This window comes from Lepidochelys olivacea, assembly GCF_965140295.1.
Source record: "Lepidochelys olivacea isolate rLepOli2 genome assembly, chromosome: 20".
In the NCBI taxonomy this organism is placed as follows: domain Eukaryota; kingdom Metazoa; phylum Chordata; order Testudines; family Cheloniidae; genus Lepidochelys; species Lepidochelys olivacea.
Window position 1 is genome coordinate 440,226 of NC_140430.1, and position 20,783 is coordinate 461,008.

Sequence of the window (20,783 nt, forward strand, 5' to 3'; positions counted from 1 at the left end):
TGTTCATCTTATGCCATCATGAGAACAAATGGACACTAGTTATAGGGCAAAAAGAAAAGGAGTACTTGTGGCACCTTAGAGACTAACCAATTTATTTGAGCATAAGCTTTCGTAAGCTACAGCTCACTTGATGAAGTGAGCTGTAGCTCACGAAAGCTTATGCTCAAATAAATTGGTTAGTCTCTAAGGTGCCACAAGTACTCCCTTTTTTTCTCCTTACAATGTGTATGATAATCAAGTTGGGCCATTTCCAGCACAAATCCAGGTTCTCTCCCCCTCCCCCCCACCACACACACACACAAGCCCACTCTTCTGTTGGTAATAGCTTATCTAAGGGGGGGAGGGGTAGGAAAAAACAAGGGGAAATAGGTTACCTTGCATAATGACTTAGCCACTCCCAGTCTCTAGTCAAGCCTAAGTTAATTGTATCCAATTTGCAAATGAATTCCAATTCAGCAGTCTCTCGCTGGAGCCTGGATTTGAAGTTTTTTTGTTGTAATATTGCAACTTTCATGTCTGTAATCGCATGACCAGAGAGATTGAAGTGTTCTTCGACTGGTTTATGAATGTTATAGTTCTTGACATCTGATTTGTGTCCATTTATTCTTTTATGTAGAGACTGTGCAGTTTGACCAATGTACATGGCAGAGGGGCATTGCTGGCACATGATGGCATATATCACATTGGTGGACGTGCAGGTGAACGAGCCTCTGATAGCGTGGCTGATGTTATTAGGCCCTGTGATGGTGTCCCCTGAATAGATATGTGGGCACAGTTGGCAACGGACTTTGTTGCAAAGATAGGTTCCTGGGTTAGTGGTTCTGTTGTGCGGTATGTGGTTGCTGGTGAGTATTTGCTTCAGGTTGGGGGGCTGTCTGTAGGCAAGGACTGGCCTGTCTCCCAAGATTTGAGAGAGTGTTGGGTCATCCTTCAGGATAGGTTGTAGATCCTTAATGCGTTGGAGGGGTTTTAGTTGGGGGCTGAAGGTGATGGCTAGTGGCGTTCTGTTATTTTCTTTGTTAGGCCTGTCCTGTAGTAGGTGACTTCTGGGTACTCTTCTGGCTCTATCAGTCTGTTTTTTCACTTCTGCAGGTGGGTATTGTAGTTGTAAGAATGTTTGATAGAGATCTTGTAGATGTTTGTCTCTATCTGAGGGGTTGGAGCAAATGCGGTTGTATCGCAGAGCTTGGCTGTAGACGATGGATCGTGTGGTATGGTCAGGGTGAAAGCTGGAGGCATGTAGGTAGGAATAGCGGTCAGTAAGTTTCCGGTATAGGGTGGTGTTTATGTGACCATCATTTATTAGCACTGTAGTGTCCAGGAAGTGGATCTCTTGTGTGGACTGGACCAGGCTGAGGTTGATGGTGGGATGGAAATTGTTGAAATCATGGTGGAATTCCTCAAGGGCTTCTTTTCTATGGGTCCAGATGATGAAGAGGTCATCAATGTAGCACAAGTAGAGTAGGGGCTTTAGGGGACGAGAGCTGAGGAAGCGTTGTTCTAAATCAGCCATAAAAATGTTGGCATACTGTGGGGCCATGCAGGTACCCATAGCAGTGCCGCTGATCTGAAGGTATACATTGTCCCCAAATGTGAAATAGTTATGGGTAAGGACAAAGTCACAAAGTTCAGCCACCAGGTTAGCCGTGACATTATCGGGGATAGTGTTCTTGACGGCTTGTAGTCCATCTTTGTGTGGAATGTTGGTGTAGGGGGCTTCTACATCCATAGTGGCCAGGATGGTGTTATCAGGAAGATCACCGATGGATTGTAGTTTCCTCAGGAAGTAAGTGGTGTCTCGAAGGTAGCTGGGAGTGCTGGTAGCGTAGGGCCTGAGGAGGGAGTCTACATAGCCAGACAATCCTGCTGTCAGGGTGCCAATGCCTGAGATGGGGTGCCCAGGATTTCCAGGTTTATGGATCTTGGGTAGTAGATTACCAACAGGAGAGTGGGTTTGTGTGTGGGGGGTGGGGTGAGAGAAAACCTGGATTTGTGCTGGAAATGGCCCAACTTGATTATCATACACATTGTAAGGAGAGTGATCACTTTAGATAAGCTATTACCAACAGGAGAGTGGGGTGGGGGAAGGTATTTTTTCATGCTTTGTGTATAAAAAGATCTTCTGCAGTTTCCACAGTATGCATCCGATGAAGTGAGCTGTAGCTCACGAAAGCTTATGCTCAAATAAATTGGTTAGTCTCTAAGGTGCCACAAGTACTCCTTTTCTTTTTGCGAATACAGACTAATACGGCTGTTACTCTGAAACCTAGTTATAGGGCAGTAAGTTTAGAATAGAGGGAAATACCACTTTACTCAGTATATTGTCAAACTGAAATTCACTGCAGCAGGAAATCAGACTCAAATACTGGAAGTAGACCATGTCATGACTGTAGCTATGCAGCAACATAACAAGTGTACTAAAGTCTCAAGCCAATCACCTCCTCAGCCCTCCCCAACAACTGTACATATGCATTTGGGGGGGAGGGAGGAAGGACTGGGGAGGAATACCTTCACCTGAAGGATCAAGTATTGACTACTTGGAGGGAAGATACCTAACTGATTAGCTAATGATCCGATTCTGTAAGGCACTTGCCACAAACTCGCTGTGACACCTTGGGCAAAGTACTATACTTTGCTGCACCTCAGTTTCCCCATCTGTAAAATGGAGTATGCAAAAAACCCCCAAAAACACAAAAAACCCACCAATCTCTGGGAAGCCCCAGGTTCTTGGGTGAAAGATTCTGTAAGTGCAGCGCTGCCATTCCATTTGGTCTTTTGCCAAACAACTCATCTTGCTTTAGGCAAACCATGCCTAATTTATATAGCACCATAAGAATAAAAGTCACTGCATAGTAGATTAACAGTGTCAAAAAGAACAAGTTCCTGCCTCAAAACAACAGAAAGGGACAATCGTATCTTAATGCTTAGATGGGATGTTTTAGGTTATGCTCCCCGTGACTTTCTTCTACTACTTGCGCTTGTGTGCCTTATTTGATGTGAGTCACTGGGACACTCTGAAGTATCTTTGAAACTGCCAAAGACTTGAGACTTTAGAACCAATAAGTAATAAAGGAAAGCTGGTCTTTTGCTTCAGGCATCACTGAGTCCCACACCCTCTTCAGCAGGCTGCTACTGATGTGCTTAGAAGTACTTTCTTCCCAAAGATGCAATAAAAATTTGTCTTGCTTCTGAGATTCAGAAGCTGGATCAAAATCTGAATAGAAAAGAAGAACTGGGCTCGTACAGGTAGTGCGGCATCCCTGGGCAAAATTTAATCCAGCCATTTTTTGGTTGTTTTGAGAGTCGGGATAGTTTTGTTTCTACAAACAGATGCAGGTGAGGACATAAGGGGCAGAGACAGTCAGAAGCATCAATTTAGGAGCTATCCATGTTGAATTACAGAACTCAGCACATTGCACTTTGTAACTACCTAGACTTGTGCTGCTTCTCCAGTTGTTCCCTACTTGAATGCAACTAAAGTATATTCCTATGCTGCATGACAATCTGCATATTATCACCCTCATACCCCTTAAAATTTCCAGGGCCAGAAAACTTACAGTAGTGCTTTTTAGTTGCAACAAAGGCCTTTCCTCTTCATTTTAAAAAACGTAGGCATTTTACTTGATAAGTTGGATTGAGGGGAAAAAAAGGCATGTGCAAAATGAATTCTGCGTGGGCAGAGTTGGAATTTAAGGGAAGAATCCCTCAAAGTTTCAGGACTTGCTGTGACAGTATTTCAAATAACTTATCTATGACATACAGTTACCAATTCCAGTTGTTGAAGATGAGTAGTTTGGTCAGCTCAAAAACACTTCCTTCCCCCCATGCTCAGATACAGTTACTCAAGTTTGCCTGGAAAACTGGTACTTTCCTGTGGAGTTTTCATGTGCTCTGGGAACTTGTGCCCCCGAGATTGAATTCCTGAGAAGAAATCTCCAAAGTCACACCTTGCTACTGCTCCTTGTAATTAGCAAAAAGAAAAGGAGTACTTGTGGCACCTTAGAGACTAACCAATTTATTTGAGCATAAGCTTTCGTGAGCTACAGCTCACTTCATCGATGACGTGAGCTGTAGCTCACGAAAGCTCATGCTCAAATAAATTGGTTAGTCTCTAAGGTGCCACAAGTACTTCATTTCTTTCTGCGAATACAGACTAACATGGCTGCCACTCTGAAACTTGTAATTAGCACCGTACGGATGGAGTCAATAGCAAAGGCAGCTCTTAAAAACATTAATGAAGACTAAGAACTCAGATTTAAACAGTTACTGTGAGAAACCGTTTTTAATGCCTATATTCAGCCTAACCCAAAGATTCTGTCCCCCAAGACCCTCATTTATTTAATATCTAAAGTAAATATCTTCCCTGTCCAAGATTTTTCTTTGTTTTACCGAATGATCTAATAAAACCATCCGGAGTAAAAGAAAGCCAGAAATATAAGGAATTATGGGAAAACTGGAGAATCCACCAGCATCAAGGCCCCAGGACTCTGTTGTAAGTCACTGGCATATGCAACTCATTTTCTAGTTAAGCAATTCTCCCTGGGGACAAAATTGCAGTCCACATGCAGGATCAAATTTCATGAGCAATTGTAGGAAAATGCAAGCCCTGTGCGTTTGCAAGTCAAAACTCGCAAAGGCGTGAGCTCGTCTAGCTATTTTCCCTGAGAGAGGATTTTCTCTAATAGGAAACATTTATTAAGATACACAGATGAGAGGATAGCAAAAAAGAGATGGAGTTTCAGCTCAGTACACTATACAGTAAGCCCTTAGACTTTTCTTGTAGCTTTGGCAGACCTTCCTGTCCCACAGCAGCGGGTGTTAAGCTATTCACAAAGGGAGCTTAATAGTTTTTTTTTTTACAACTAACATTTAAATGACTCACTGCTCAGTGCCCACAGGAGAAATTAAGAAGCAGTCAGCCCCACCTTGCTCCAAAAAAAAAAAAAAAAAAATTTACTCAAATACCAGTCCATTCTGTATTTTCAATTGGATCCAACCAAAAATGAGAGAAATAATCTATCCATCCTAGATTAACATGTTAAAAGAAGAATTCACTACTATTGTAGAACTGCAACGCAGAGTTGCAAAAAGAAAAGGAGTACTTGTGGCACCTTAGAGACTAACCAATTTGAGCATAAGCTTTTGTGAGCTACAGCTCACTTCATCCGATGCTGTAGCTCACAAAAGCTTATGCTCAGATAAATTGGTTAGTCTCTAAGGTGCCACAAGTACTCCTTTTCTTTTTGCGGATACAGACTAACACGGCTGCTACTCTGAAACAGAGTCGGTGAGTCGAGGTAATATATTTTATTGGCCCAACTTCTGTTGGTGAGACAAGCTTTGAAGTCCTGTGTAAGCTCAAAAACTTGTCTCTCTCAGCAACAGAAGTTGGTCCAATCATAAAAAAATAAAATAAAATAAAGATATTACCTCACCCATCTTGTCTCTCTAATATCCTAGGACCAACACAGTTACAAGATTGCATACATGGAGAGTCAGCGACATCCATAGAGTGTTCAGCTCTTTAGCACCAATCACTTCAAGATACATTTTTCAGCTTCAGTAATAAAACAAAACTGCCATTTGTACAGTTAATAGCTCTGAACCACCCCCTGCAGAGAGTTTTCAGATGCCCAGGAGGCAGTTAATTTTTAGCCTCTTAAGGTCTGAAGTTATACAATCCTTACCTTTGTTTGAGTTGCTTCGCCCTTCTCAAACATCATCTTTAGTTTGTTTAGTGGGATGCTATATTTCTCTATCTTCCCTGATGAGTCTGGGTTTTCACTGGCCTCAGGTTTGCCTACTTGTCTGGATTCTCTTACACAATTTTCCATTTTATCACTCTCCAATGAGTGGATCTTAGACTCCTTGCTGTCAACACTTGGATATTTCAATTGGCCAAAGGCTCCAGAAGGCGATCGGAGTTGAGATCTAGTATAGACCCTTGATATTTGGTCAGTTTCTGCTTCAGAAGCAGTGTTGGTTTCTACTCCAACACTGGGGCTGGCGACCTTCTGCCTAACCTCAGTACAGTTGCTTTGTAGCGTTTCCGTCCCAGACTGTGTTCCCAATATTGGATTCTCCCACTTCTTCTTTAACACACTCAGAGTCCCCCTTTTCAAATGAGGAGGAAGATTTTCTGTGTTCTAAAAACAACAAGAAGTTAATGCCAGTCAAACTGCCTGATGAAGCATTAAAGCACTTCTTTTCTGTACAAAAGGAAGCAAAGACTCAGTGCTGATCTTAGCCTGCTGCTCTTTCAGACAGCTGTGAATAGTTACAACTGTGCCACATGGAGAAAGCATCTAGGATAGGGGAGGGGGGAGAAGAGAAAAGCTAGGAGCCGAAGCAGGAAGTGATCAAACAGGATGGCCTTATAAGGAAAAAAAGGGAATCGAGGTCTAATGAGAGTTAAATAAGACACAAAAGGCTTGAATCCACACACTAAGGAAATCTAACAGAAGCAATACTAGCGGACTTTAGACTGAGAGACTTATGTTAACAATGGGAAAAGCAGCCACATGTGGAGGGGTGCTATGCCAAACGTTGCAATGTTTCCATCTGCTCTAAGGGAAGCAGGGAGAACAATTAACTATCTATTCCAAGAACTAAAGATGATCTTTCAGAAACCACTATTACTTGGGATTTATGCATTTCACTTTCAGTTAGTGGCAGCATTTCAGTGCCAAGAGGGCTCTAAACACTGTATTTTAGACCACCCAATACAAATTAAACATTACAATTCTTCTGCATCCATTTATAAAATATGATCATACACTGGAATATCTAATTCTTCTACTGAAGGTAACATTGTGATCCCTGAATGGCACATACTCATGCACATAAGTTATGTCCTACAAGCATTGCCACACCACCGCCATGAGCCAACAGAACGTATTCTGGGTTAGCTGGTAGTGACCCACAGCAATACTGCCCCTCAGATTCAAGTACCGTCAGACTACTTCTGCTCAACCGTGACTACCCCACATACGAACAACAGAACCCCGCATTTAGCAAATTCACATCTAACACCTGCCAGCGCTGCGTTTTTGTGGTCTGCTCTTTATGGATCCTACCACAAGTGAAACTAACTGCAAGTAGAACAGGTCTGCAAGGCTTTAGGGAATTAAACAGGATTAGCAGCTATATTGGGATTTAAATCTCTCACCCCATTACTCTTCTAGTCACATTCTGAATGCTTCTTTACAAACTGACTAGAATTCACCTAAGCTTCAGGAAAAGATCAGTTTATTTGCTCGCTGTATTTAAAGCAAGTAGCAAAGTTGTAGGGAAAAATGGCACAGTGTATTAAAGAGGTAAAAAAGGTCCCCCACATGAAGGGTTTTCAGAACAGAATTAGACACTGAAGTTCCTGCAGCTAGAGTTTCCTTGAATCCCAGGTGCACTGCTGCATATGGAGTTCTGGCATGCCTCATACCATGAGTCATTCTGTGCTTAGGCTCTGCTTTGCCCTGCCCATACAAGTGATGCAATGGCTTCCAGTAGTGAGCTGGCATTCTTCCCTATTCATGCTGAGAGAGGACTTCCCACAAAGCACCCCACAACTTGCTCCTATAAATAGGTTTAAATATAAATGTTTTAACCAAGAATTATTGTCCTACATGATCATCCAAAGACTTACTGAGACCTGACAGGATGGGAATGAAGGAGCACTGAACAGGCTCCTGCCTGGTCTCTCTTTCCCTGGCTACAGTGACCCAGAGAAAAGCCATGCAATGCTTACTAAGTGTGCTATCAAATTGCTCACCTATGACTGAGGAAGCATGCTCAGAGAGGGAATTGCTCATTCCTTCTGGACACGGTAGTTAACCCTGTACATTTTAAATGAAGAATAAGCAGAGATTCTGCTTGTAAATGCAGACTTGCCATTTTAGTGCATTCTCACTCACTAGAGTCCCCTGATCCCAGAGCAGTGGGAGGAAGTGAAACTGTAATAGAGCCAAACAGAATGGTGCTCTCTCCTCTCCCAAGGCAAGTCCAAATGATTTAAAATCTACTTCAGAGAAGGGTCCCCTAAATGGATTCTGCAGTTAGAAAGGAAGATAACAAATTAGAACTATTGGAAGCTGACAGCATCCCTTTAAGCTTCAAAGTATAGATAAGAAATGAGCAAACAAGAATAGAAACCATACCACTGCCTACAGCTCAGAACAGAGGTGGCCATTCATGTTTTGTGATTAGAACAGAGGACTCAGAGCCAGCTGCATCTTGGCTTCTACTTAGGACTGAACCAATGATTCAATGTGTGACCTGGGGCAAGTCACTTGACTTCCTTGTGCTTCAGTCAACCCAGTGCAAGAAGACAGGCCAAAAGCAAGCCCTTAGTGAAAAAAGGCAAACACTGCATCTGAGCCAAGTTTTCTTGCAAACACAAGGTACAAAAAAGCCACAGAGCACATATGGGTTGTTTAGCTTCCCTCAAGAGCAGCAGTCTCTGGAAAGGTGTAACATAGCTAGTCATCCTAATTTACATAATGCTTCTCATTCCAGAAGGATCATAAATACTTACATTTCTTTTTTTCTCTGCAGTAGCTTCTTCAGCTGCTTTCTGATACCTTTTGGGAAAGGGGGGGAGGGGAGAGGAAATTAAAAAAAAAAGATTTAATTGCATTACAAAGTTCCAAATACTTTGGTGGGAGCACATTCACCCTGCAACAAGGCTATTACATACATTCCAGACCTCATGAACAAAAAAATGGAGATCTCAAACACTTATCGGTATGGCTGGTTGGTTGTCATGGAAAAAGTGGTAAGAGACACAAAAAAGTGTATGAACAAGGTACAGGGACAGGTTCTTTTGAGCAATACAACTCTTACAGACAAATAAGGTATTTTAAAGTCATTAAAAAACCCAGCATCCACCCCACACTTCATTACCCTGGACAGATAGAACCAAAGCCAAGAGATCGTGGAAGACCTTGTTCAGTTGGTTGCAAAGACTAAAAGAGAGCCCAAATAAACTGTAAAAAAGCCCTACGTTTTCCCACCAAAACATTGTAGCGACAACTTTATTTATGGTCATTAAAGTTCTACTTTTCAGAAGCAACGGATGGTAGCCTGTTTCCTATTTGGGTACATTTATATTCTGCCTCTGAATTCCCCAGTGTACCATTCAGGAGCCTTACAACTCCAGCTGTCTTGCAGTCACATCCATGTCATCATATCACTGGAATCAAACACACCACTTAGGTCTCTCTTGCCTGCTTGGGGCCTGATGCTGAAAGATGCTTAAGTAACCTAAGAACAGATTGCATATATCATCCTTATTATTCTCTAGCCTCTGAACATGTCATATGAGGGTTTTTAAAAAGTTAAATCACAAAACTGTTCGGAGGTTTAATTTTAAAGCCAAATTGTCACCAAGTTAAGGCCAGTTAGTGACATATTAGCAGATTTGAAAGGACATTATAAACTCACAGCTCTTCAAATATCTGCTGGTGCTACCCCATGACTAAACCTTATCTGGTGGCCTAATCCACTAGAAGAAAATCTTACCACCCCACCTATATTTGTACACTATCACTGATTTTTGTATCAGGCCATTTGTTACCCTGTGTGCTGGATTTGTGCATCTTGCATGGGAGGTTTCTCCCTCCCTCTCCTTTGTTAGTCTAAAGAAGCAGAAAGCCTGTGCTGCTCTCCCACCCCATAAACTGCATAAGCAACTTCCATTCTGCAGGACAGAAGAAAACCACACAAACGCCTGCGCTTGATGGATGTAGTTACGCTGGTCCAAGCCTTTGAGGATCTGGGATGTACTGTGCTACAAAGCTTCCAAGTTTGTCTTCCCAACACCGTTCCTTCATGGCAAGGCACGGAACTGAAGTGAGCAACTAACGGGGCGAGTCCCTTGTTGCTCTGCCTCTTCCTGGATAGACACACAAAGATGTACTGGAGAAAACAGACTGAAGATGTGTCAGAGGGTAGGGTGGCCCTTTAAAGGAGCTGGCTTAGCCCCCACCTCTGACTGATTAGATGCATCCCAGGTGACTGACTGGATGTCAAGCATCGGGTGATCATCAGCAGATCACCTGATCGTCAGATAAAAGGCCAACAAACAGCTCAGTTGGGGACAGAAAGAGTGGCAGAGAACAGTTAGGCTGGTGCCCGAAGGCTATTTTATTTGGCTGCTGAAATGAAGTGCGTGCAGAGTAAAAGCCACTGCAAACACCTGACTCTGGGAAAGACAGACAGCCCCAGGTAGCTAACTTCCATGACAATGGAGCATGTGGCAGAAATACATTTGTGTAACCAGGAGCTCAGGCTTGTGCAGAGCCAAGACTTAACTGATTTTTCAAAATAAGGAATGTGATCAGTTTATGGAAACATGGGCAAAGATTATCAGCTCTGCATATCTGAGTGTAACTTCACTGGAGTCAGGGGAGCTGCAGCCACCGGTAGCATTGCAGAATTTGGACCTACTCTATCAATAGCAGCTCATTGGGGGAGGGGGACATTTATATTCCCCAAATTTAGTGTTTAATTTCTAGGAGAGTAAATTTGTCTCGTCTGTCTCATTTCTTTGCCGATTCTTTTGCCCATCACAACCCCTGAACACTAGCGATACCCAAAGAGTATCCATCACTGAAGCAAAGTACTGATTTCAGCGTGTCTGGTAACAAGTTTGGGTCTCTGCTGTTCAAAGGCGTGCACTACAGTTGTAGCCTACAAGGTAAGACGAGATGGTGAGGTTCTAGCATATTGGATTTATGAATTAGTTTTGCACATTTTGAAAGCTTTTGCTCAAATCCTGATTGGCCACTTGCAACAATTAACATGGTGATCTCATCCTACTCTATGAGAAATCTCTCCATTTTTGTACAACTGACTACTATTGCTGGATAAGCCCAGGACTGTAAATGGCAGGGCAACTGCATGGGTGGAACAAGGTTCACAGGCAGAGTTGTGCATGAGACCCAACAATGGAATAGCAAGGGCATTATAGGCAAAGAGTGAGCTGCATTGGAAAAAATATCAGAAGACTGAAGAAGGCGGCAGCCTGGAAAGACATGGATGTTAAAGGCAGGGACTGAGGTATTGTGCCAGTATCGGAAAGGAGTCTGCACAATGCATGGTTTAAGTCTGCACTAACAGCCCCTCAATTTCACTAATAGTTAGTCACAAACTTAAACACAAGTTGAGAAGAGCCAGGCAGTTTGCATGGTATTTTGGGATATAAAAATGGTTTTAAAAGCAGTAGATTTAGCTGAAAGAGCTGTAGTAGGATTAGGTTTCCTGATGTGGATTTCAAGATTGGTGAACCCAGTGGTAACTGAAGTGTCCTTTTCCAAATAGCCCTGCCATTGCTTTCATGAGGGTAGGGAAGCCCTGCTTGGTTAAAGTATAGTGCGGTGAATTACTCCAGTAAATGCCATTTTAAAGGATTATTAAAGTTTAGCAAATTGACCAGGCTCAATTTCAAAATCACAGTTAGAGGCAACTGAATCACTGACGACGGACATAACAAGCATTTTCTTCCTTGCGCTCAACACTTCTAAAGAACAAAATAGCATGTTCCAGGAATGGACTAGAGATCAGTTATTTAAAAAATAATTCAGAGGAGCAGCCTCTCATGAGAGGCTTCCACACATCCCATTACCAGTTACAGAAGTTGATACCAGCCTATATTATTAAAATAGTCTGGGATTTTCAAAGCAGACTAAGGGAGTTAGGTGCCCAATTTACACTGAAGGTCCCACCTGTGGTGTGTACATTTCTCAAGTACCAATGACATGCATTTCCAGCAAGCACACTTAATGTAAGCGTTTGCTGAGTGGGGCTGCCTTCTTTCTTGGTTACAATAAAGCGTTATTGTTTGAATGGGAAACCAATCTAAGATTCCACAGTCTATCTTGCCTCTCTGCAAGTGAGCACTCCCCCAGTAAACAAAGATTACCACAGGCTAAGGGGGAGATCTGTGAAGAACCCTTTGTTAAAATACTGTTTCTAGACTAGCCCTTTTAACCCCTTGGGTTTCCTATCAGGAAATCCATCATTGGCAACTGTCAGTACCGGGCTTCAAACTGGAATTATGCTGTAGTTGTGAGAGGAGATCCTGCTCGCCACCATGCCTTGCAGGAAGTGTAGGACTGGTGAACTTTTCATCTCATACAAAGGATGCAAAGATCGGTTTCTGATGAAAGAGTAAATCCATGGGTGGTAGCTACTAAGCCCTAACTATGGATGCCTAATAGAATATCATGAATCAACCGTCAAGGTTGCACCTTCTCTTCCAGCAGGAGGGGGTGCTAGTGCTCACAATGGCAGCCGGAAAGGGGTATTGTAGTTCTATGGCTAATGCATCAGGATTTGCTAATTGCCTGAAGCACATTCTATGAGTATTTTATTGCACAGAGGATGGGGTTTAACTGAATTTTAAAAAGGTAAGCAGTGCAGACGGGGAATGGCCACCATCAGCTTGGAAGGTGTCAGCTGCTAGGCTACACACCTGTTTTTCAACTAAAGCCTCACAGCACTTACTTGGAGAATCTCTCAAGGAGAGCTGATGACTTATTCTTGTTGACTAGAGAAAGCTCTTTGGCAGTGATTCTCAAAGAGTGTGAAGTCCATTGTCTTCTGTTAAATGGAGATGGCTCCATCTTGTGAAAGCAGAAATATCTATGAAAAACAAAGCAAAGCAGAAATCAATATGAAATAGTGATCCAAAAAGGATTTGGACTGAGTGGCTACAAATTGTCAGTCTTTATTTGGGCACTACAAGCATGTTTCATATAATTGTTGCCAAGTAACAGTCACTGCAGGCTCCTTGGTTCAAGTGGATAAAAAAATTAAATCAATAGCTCTAGATTAAAAATCATATTCAAGGAACTTTATAATCTATTTTACTGGTAAAAACACTGACCATTGCAACAGAATGGGAAGAGAAGACAAGCTCAGAGTGAAAAGAGCGCTAACAGGAGACCCCCCACAATTCAGATCCATAGGCTCCATGGCACGAAAAGCTCCAGGAAGCCCTGCCTGCCCTTACCCAATCTGGCTTCTAAAACAAACCTTCAGGCATTTATATAAGAAGGTTAGAGTTATGAAACCTAAGAGGATGTAATTCCTATGCAAACATTGCTCATTTATTGTCATGGTCTTCAGATTTAATGCAGCAGCCGCTTCCTTTGTGAGTTGGAACAAGTCCTCTGCTCATGGACAGGACTGCAGACTTGATATTACAACAGCTCTCAGTTACCTAGAGGAATGGCTTTAAACATACTATACTGCTGTAAACTGGGACATGGTTTTGAACAGCTCTTTAGTGTGGAAGCTGTCAGAAAGCAAAACCAGAATTTATGCATATCCAATTATTATTATTATTATTATTTTTTTAGAACAGTTTTGAGGGCCCCATGATAACGCCACAAATGATTTGGCTCCTAATGGGCATGTTGCTTGTTCCTCCTTTCTGTGATATTGGGGAGCAGAATATCAGTTGATCACGCCAGAGACACTGCAAGGTGACACTGTTTTTAAGGTAACATCTCTTCACACATGTCTGAAGATTGCTCCCATAAGATATGGGAGCATAAATTGAGAGAGGGATCCTTAGTGTTACAGTAAACAAATGCGACCTAGACTGATATTTTTTCAGTTTCCTGTATTTAATTTGCTCTATTCACAAGTAAAAAAAAGATTTACTTACTAGATGCTGACGAGTCCTCAGAATACAGATCCACTCGGAGTAAAAATCACACCTGAAATGGAAGCACTAAGAAAATTTGACAGTGTCACCACAGCGAAAGGCAGAGAACTAGCATACTTCTCTAGGGACATTTTTCTAACCTATGCAAAAAAGGACCCAGAATAGGGAAAAATGTGTATAAGGATGATAACCTATTTTATGATACGATGCACTCATGATTACTTCCTGGTTTGGAAGCAAACACTTTGCCAGCACACCAAATCCAGGCTGCACTACCATTAGACAGATTTCAGATCAATCCTTTCAGGCTACACTCCTGATGCAGTTGGAGCACAACTCTTAAAAATCTGTAGGTGGACAAGTCAATACAGTCTAACTTTTTCCAACTTCAGGTACCAGAGATGGTAACCACTGCGTACCAGGAACCATCCATGGATGTGTCTACACCAAGGACAGGGTTCTTCAGAACAGCCCATTTGAATTTCACTGGCACAAGTTCTGAAAGGACAAGACTATTGTACTATCCAAGACAGCACATATTGACAAACCAGTGCCAAAACTAGAGTTTGCATAGGAAGTTTTGCTTTCATATTAGCCACAATATCAAACAGTAAAAAACATACTACTGGGTCCTCAAATGGTAGGGTGGGTGGGGGAAAAACAAACAAGGAACTACTGTGCTAAACCTCAGACTTTCTATGCCCAGCTGAAATTTTCAAGGGCCAAGTTTCAAATCCCTGAAAAGGGTCATAAAGGGGACTATGACTGTAATTTCAGTTCTGGATGGATTTGATTTTACTGATGTCAGTCTGACACTTTCCAAACTATGTACTCTGAAACATTTTTGCATAGTTAGGGCAGACAGTGCATGTGTTCACAAGATGAAAAGTTACTCAAAATACTTGCTTATAAAGTCTTGTCTCATGACACTGAAAATCCAGTGAAACTAGCCTGTAAGATCCTTTTCTAGCACGGAAAGAAAGCATGTAGTGAAGCCCACATGATCACAAATCACTTAGCAGCAAAATTCTTCCATACACAAATAATTTTGCACTAAACGTCTACAGACATTAAGGCCTTGCTCCTGCAAGGCTGCTGTGCTCCAGTGTAAGTGGAAGTTAAAAGGTACACAAGTTCTAGATACATTCCTTCACATTAACAAGGCCTTGTCTACAGCAAGAGATTTTCCTCAATTACACCCAGCACTGATATAGCTGCTTTTGTGAAAACTGCAGCATAGGCAGACAAGGCCACTGTTTGCACAGGAATAATGCCCCTTTATGTATGGCTATAACCAAAGAAAATTCCATTGTAGAAGAGTCTCTAGTCACCAGTTAGTCCGCTCCCTTCCAAGGATGCCAAGAAGCCAAGGGACAGTGAATAGGCATAGCTGAGATTTGTGGGTAAGTGTAATCCATGTGCTAATATATCCCTCTCTTAACTACACAGAAATGCTCGTTAAAACAGGATCAGTTTCTCCATGCTTTGTACCTTGCACTTTTACATGTAATGCTCCATACCTGGGCTTTACAGGATTAAGCCTGCTGTTTAACGCTAACTGAAAATGACCAACTTGCTCTAAACAGGGCGCATGTAACAAAGCTGGATTTCACTTTCAGTTACCTCTATTGTGTGATTTTGCCGTTTCACCCTGGTTTGGGTGTACAACTTGGTGGAATAGTGACAGGAGTGGAATTAGTTCATTTTGTAAGCAATTAAGATGTGTACAAAAAGACTTTTCTTTTGTAATTTTTAATTTGTTGAAGGTCAGATCATTTAGGAGGAAAATCCTGTTACCAAGATGAGGTGGCCAGCTGATACGGACATTAAAATGCTGCACTGTTGTAACAGAAAGAATATGCAAAGGAAGGTAAAAGTAAACAGGAATGTTTAAACAACACACCTTGTTTTAAACACTAACATTCTGTTCATTTACCTTTGATAGTAATAATTTTGACTTCCAGCAGATAACACATGCATTACATTTCAGATACCACTCCTTTACCTACAGGCACATCTGTGTTAAAACAATCATGACTCATTCCAGCAAACATCTCTTCCATAACAGGAGCAATCGCTGTTATGTTTTTTAAAATTGAAGCAAAGTAGCATGCATGTACACACACACACAAAATGAAAGTTGTCAGGAAGATGTTAACAAACCTGTGTTCCATATTCTTAACACCTTCCAATATCTTACTTTGTTTAAAGATTCATCATGTTTCTAAAGCATCCATGCTACTTCCTAGCCTCTTCTGGGTAATTCATTCCAGACCACTTCCAGAAAGCAAAATTCATTGACTACTATGAGTATTAGTTTACTATCCGTTTTGTACAAACATGCTCTGTGCTGCACAATACAAAGACATTCTCTGCCCCAGAGATTCACAATCTAAAGGACACAGACGAGGCACCCAGAGAAATGCAGAGGCGTAGATAATAAAGGGGTTACTTGCTAGCAACAATGTCTGTACTCCAAATGTATTTACCTCCACAGTCCCACTGTAGAAGTCATGTCTAGCTACATTGTTATGGAACCTTTTTGAGCAGTATTTGCCCGATAGGAGGAATGAGAAATTCCCTCAAGCTACACATTCCATAGGGAGAGTACATAAATAACCTGCCTCATCAACTCCTTTCTATCTGCTTGACAAGTCATGGAACCAACTTCTTCCCTGCTCCATTCAAATCTGGCTGTAAATAATTTACATTGTTAGCATTAAAGATTAAAAGTGTTTTTATTTTAGCTTTTCAACTGTTGTGTTGTATTTTTGGTAGCATAGTTCTGAGTTTCCTTGAGTTTTGCCCAATATGGTTGACTAGTCTTATAAAAGAAGAGTTGCAACAGCAAGAATGAGGATTTAAGAAACGTTCCTCTTGGACAATAAACTGTAATCTGCCTCAGTCCACAATGAGAAATTCCTCTTGCATGTTGTGGAAAGGCACTCAAGTAAAACCTGTAACAACTGCAAGCCTTCTTTAAAAGGGCTCCAAAGGACCATAAGACCAACCCATTAGCCTAGTCCAGTAAGAGATTCTCTACAAAAGGAGTCTCCCAAGCATGACTAGCTGTGCAGATGGGGTTATCACCTTGTAATGGTATCCCATGAAAATCAAAACAGATTTTAGGGATTACAGAACCATGTTCCTGGGATGGAGGCAAGGAAAGCACCCCAATTACTGCCTCTTTGGATCCGTTGGAGGAGATCTAGAGTATTCTCCATGTGGATAATGAGCCCTCACTGGCATGGAAACCACAGTTCTGGAGTAAGATGCTACCATATATGGAACCAGATGGGTGCATGGTTCTTGTCAGATCTGAGCTTGGTACCATAGACTTCTCTGAACTGAGAAAAGCAGGTTCCCTGCCACGCCACTGCAATTCCACCTCAAGAGGAAACTAGCTCAGACACAGGAACATCTGACCTGAATATGACTACTCATTGTACATGAATTTAAGAACATACAAGTCTCTACAAGATTACAGGTTTAGTGAATATTTTAGTTTGTTTTACGTAATGATACCGAGAACTCTGAAATAGCATTATAACTGTCTAATACACTAATCACTCAAACTAAGATAACCTATTAAAACAGCCTTGCAAAATTCATCTTGAGCTGAGTTAGTGTTGGGGGGGGAGGGGGCACGCGTGCTGGGTTAAATGGGGTAGTAAACTAGCATTTTTATCATCATTGTGGAAGGGTGGATGAGAATATTTGGAGCCTGGCAAGTTTTCATGACAATTTACAAAAGGTGGAGTAGAAAATGGTACATCAGCCGTAACTAAACTTCACCATTTGCATCACAGCCACTGTAAATTAAAACTTTACATTTACCATAGTAGAGTAAAACCTATATATAGATATATTGGAAGATCTAGAGAAAATATTTATACACAGATTTGACTCCCTATTAGTTAGCTGCCTCCAGGTAGGGCTGAGTGGTTTGTTTTTAAAGACATTTATATTGAGGTGTCTGCAGAAAGAAACATCTGCTGTAACAGCTCATTAGTTAATAGCAAAAGGGACATCAGAGCTGAGCAGTGGGACCAACAAAGCAAAATCAACTAAAGCAGAGCAGAGGTATACATTGATCACAGAATCATAGAAGTTTAGGGTTGGAAGAGACCTCAGGAGGTCATCTAGTCCAACCCCCTGCTCAAAGCAGGACCAATCCCCAACTAAATCATCCCATTGATGACCCACTAATCTGCCAATTCATTACCCAAGATCTTTTTTTTTTTTTAAATCTAAATAAAATAGAGGTGTATACATTTATTTTTCTGGTGATAACCTACAATCGTTACATGCAGTGTTGTTGTAGCCATGTTGATCCCAGGACATTAGGGAGACGACGTGGGTGAGGCAGTATCTTTTATTGGATCAACTTCTGTTGGAGAGAGTGACAAGCTTTCGTGCTTACGCAGAGCTCTTCTTCAGGTCAACAGTTATAGGCAGTATATGCACTTTCAGGTTTTATGTATGTTGCTCAGTGTTGTATCTTTTTGCACTCACAGGAAGGTCCTAGGATTTTTAGAAGTTCATTTGTCTGTCATCTAAATAGTAATTTATCAGGACTATGACTCATTAGGTCATCGTATGAGGAAAAATCTTCAATAGCTGGGCATGTAACAAACAAGAGATACAAAACACCAGGCCACTTTGCTGAATTTTAACTTTGGTACCATAGAATACAGAAACAAACATCTCCCTGCCAGTTTTCTGATCTACAGAGACTTTGGAGCCATTTTCTCAGAAATAATAGCACCTAAGTCTCAGATATTTACTGCTCAGAATGACAACTTTCTGGGAAATGGCATTCACAATTCTTGTTTTAAACATGATGTAAAAACCTAGATTTAAGACTCAGCGGTAGTACAAACATTTGCTGTTAAAACCAGACAAGTGATCTGATAAATATCTGTGTTAAATCAGCGGGAACACATTCAAATATGAGGGGTCATTTAACATACTGAATAATGGACTGATATTCACACAAAGTGTTCTGTGGTAAAAGGCTCAGATATCTGCATCAACACAAATACCTGATTCTGCCTGGGGCTCAGAGACGCTTAACTGTCTAGCTACCAAGCTATTGACTTCAGTGCCAACAGAACACTGAAGTAGCAGTAGCTACCACAACCTCTCATTAAGCTTCTTCACATTTGCTAAGGGCAGGTCTAAACAACAGCCAGGATCGAGGCTCTGAGATCAATCCACCGGCGGTCAATTTAGCGGGTCTAGTGAAGACCTGCCAAATCGACAGCAGATCGCTCTCCAGTCGACCCCTGTACTCTATCCCCAACAAGAAGAGTAAGGTAAGTCCCCTGCTGTAACTTGACCTAAGGTGCGTTGATGCCAGCTGTTATTCATGTAGCTGGAGTTGCGTACCGTAGGTCAACTTACCGCAGTAGCGTAGACATAGCCTAAGAGTCAACCTCCTTTAGGAATAGGCTTTGCCTGTACAATTCAAATATTCAGGATGTTCAGTTAAAAGTTGAACGTGTAAAAATTACATTTTTAACCTATACTGTCACCCTAAGAAATATCAGACCAATTATTATAAATATATCTCTGTCACATTCTGCTGAACCACTGGGGGCACTGCACACCACAAAAAAACAAAAACAGAAGACCATCCTCTAAAAAAAATGAATGTTTAATTTCATTAGTTGAATGCTAGTTTGAATTAGTTGAATGCAAGTTGGTCAAGCTAAAAATACAGAGAGATACACCTGTTGAATCACTTGACTTTCTAACAAAAGTTTATTAAAGCAGATGCAGTAGGAATTGTAAAAATATTCCTACTGCCCAAGGAAGACTAATGGATGTACAGGTGCTCCTAAGCTGATAAAGATACCAGCTCTGATACTGTTTATAGAAGACAAATTAAGATTCTATAGCACAACAGCAGAATTCTCCCTCTGTAGAACGTACTTTAAAAATTTGCAGGTAACCAACATAAATAAAAGAGAATGTGCACTGCTCAAGAAGTTCACAGATCCTATTAATATCTGTGTACTACCATAATATAGTACCTTGAACTAAAGATTACCTCCCACTTGAGAAATTCTGAAAGAATAAGGCTCTTTGGGTTCACTATACAGTCTAATCTTTCAATTAATAGAATAAGATCAAAGTCTGCAGTCAGTCAATTAGATCTGAAGACACCACAACCATAATATTCTAGAATAGGACAAAATGCTAACTGCACTATTTCCTGGAATTGGGGCAGGAAAATCTGAATGTTTTCTTGTTTAATCATTTTTGAATATAAGTTTTCAGTTTCCTAACCGCTCAATTCAAAATTCAAAACTATTCCTGGATTTCCTACCCCAAACAAATAAGTCCACACTTTTGAGGAGGAAAAGTGGCCATGAACAAGTCACTTGAGACAAGCTTACACAGAAACAAGGTGGTTATCAAATTAGGGTGTAACCTACAACCATAACACTGTAGCTCATGAAGATACTATGGTCCAGATTTGTACCAAAGCTAGAAAAGGGAGGATAACCCTAAACATTTTTCCTCTTTAATGGTATGAGAGGCTTGTAACAGCAAAATAATTATTACTGGGGCTTTTTTCTTAAATCGCATTTCAAAGAGTTCACCTAGTATTTAGGGCATATCCTGAAAGAACGTGAAGACTATACCATGCCCTTGACTAAATATTTGTTAGCAGCCTATATAAAACAGGCTCTCCACAAATGTAACAAGATGCCATCAGACCCCTTTCATTTCTTTGAAAGATGGGAGCAGACAACTTTCATTGCTGAATTTTCAATACTGCATAGCACAGAAGAAGAGAGAAAATAAACACAAGTGATCAGACAATTTATATTATGAGCTCAGTGAACCCTTGTTATGGATGAAATTAAAACCTCATTGAGACTGATAATTGAATGGTGAGTTCATGCCTACCATTACTGTAAGGATAAACCCCCACCTAAGACAAAAGAAATACGTGAAGCCATCAAGGAACTTTTGCTGAGTACTGTTTTGGGTAGGTGCTACATGTATGGGAAGGCAAAACAGAAACTGGAAAAGAGAGAGTGAAAGACAGCTGGAAAGAGCAGTTGAAAGAATGTAGCTGACCCTAGAAGAAACCTGGGGA

General features: G+C 41.3%; 1 protein-coding gene across 3 annotated transcripts in view; it reads right to left on the reverse strand.

The window, feature by feature from the left end:
• LIMA1 (LIM domain and actin binding 1) overlaps positions 1 to 20,783 on the reverse strand; it is a 41,605-nt gene that overhangs the window by 19,701 nt on the left and 1,121 nt on the right. For 2 of the 3 annotated variants that reach the window (XM_084610236.1, XM_084610237.1), the window contains exons 2-5: positions 13,670 to 13,721; positions 12,502 to 12,639; positions 8,531 to 8,576; positions 5,688 to 6,146 (exon numbers count right to left, since the gene is read on the reverse strand). In XM_084610236.1, coding sequence (XP_084466362.1) covers positions 5,688 to 6,146; positions 8,531 to 8,576; positions 12,502 to 12,620 — 624 coding nt within the window. In that variant the 5' untranslated portion in view covers positions 12,621 to 12,639; positions 13,670 to 13,721. The remainder of the gene's footprint in view (positions 1 to 5,687; positions 6,147 to 8,530; positions 8,577 to 12,501; positions 12,640 to 13,669; positions 13,722 to 20,783) is intronic. The other variant, XM_084610238.1, reaches the window with a different exon arrangement.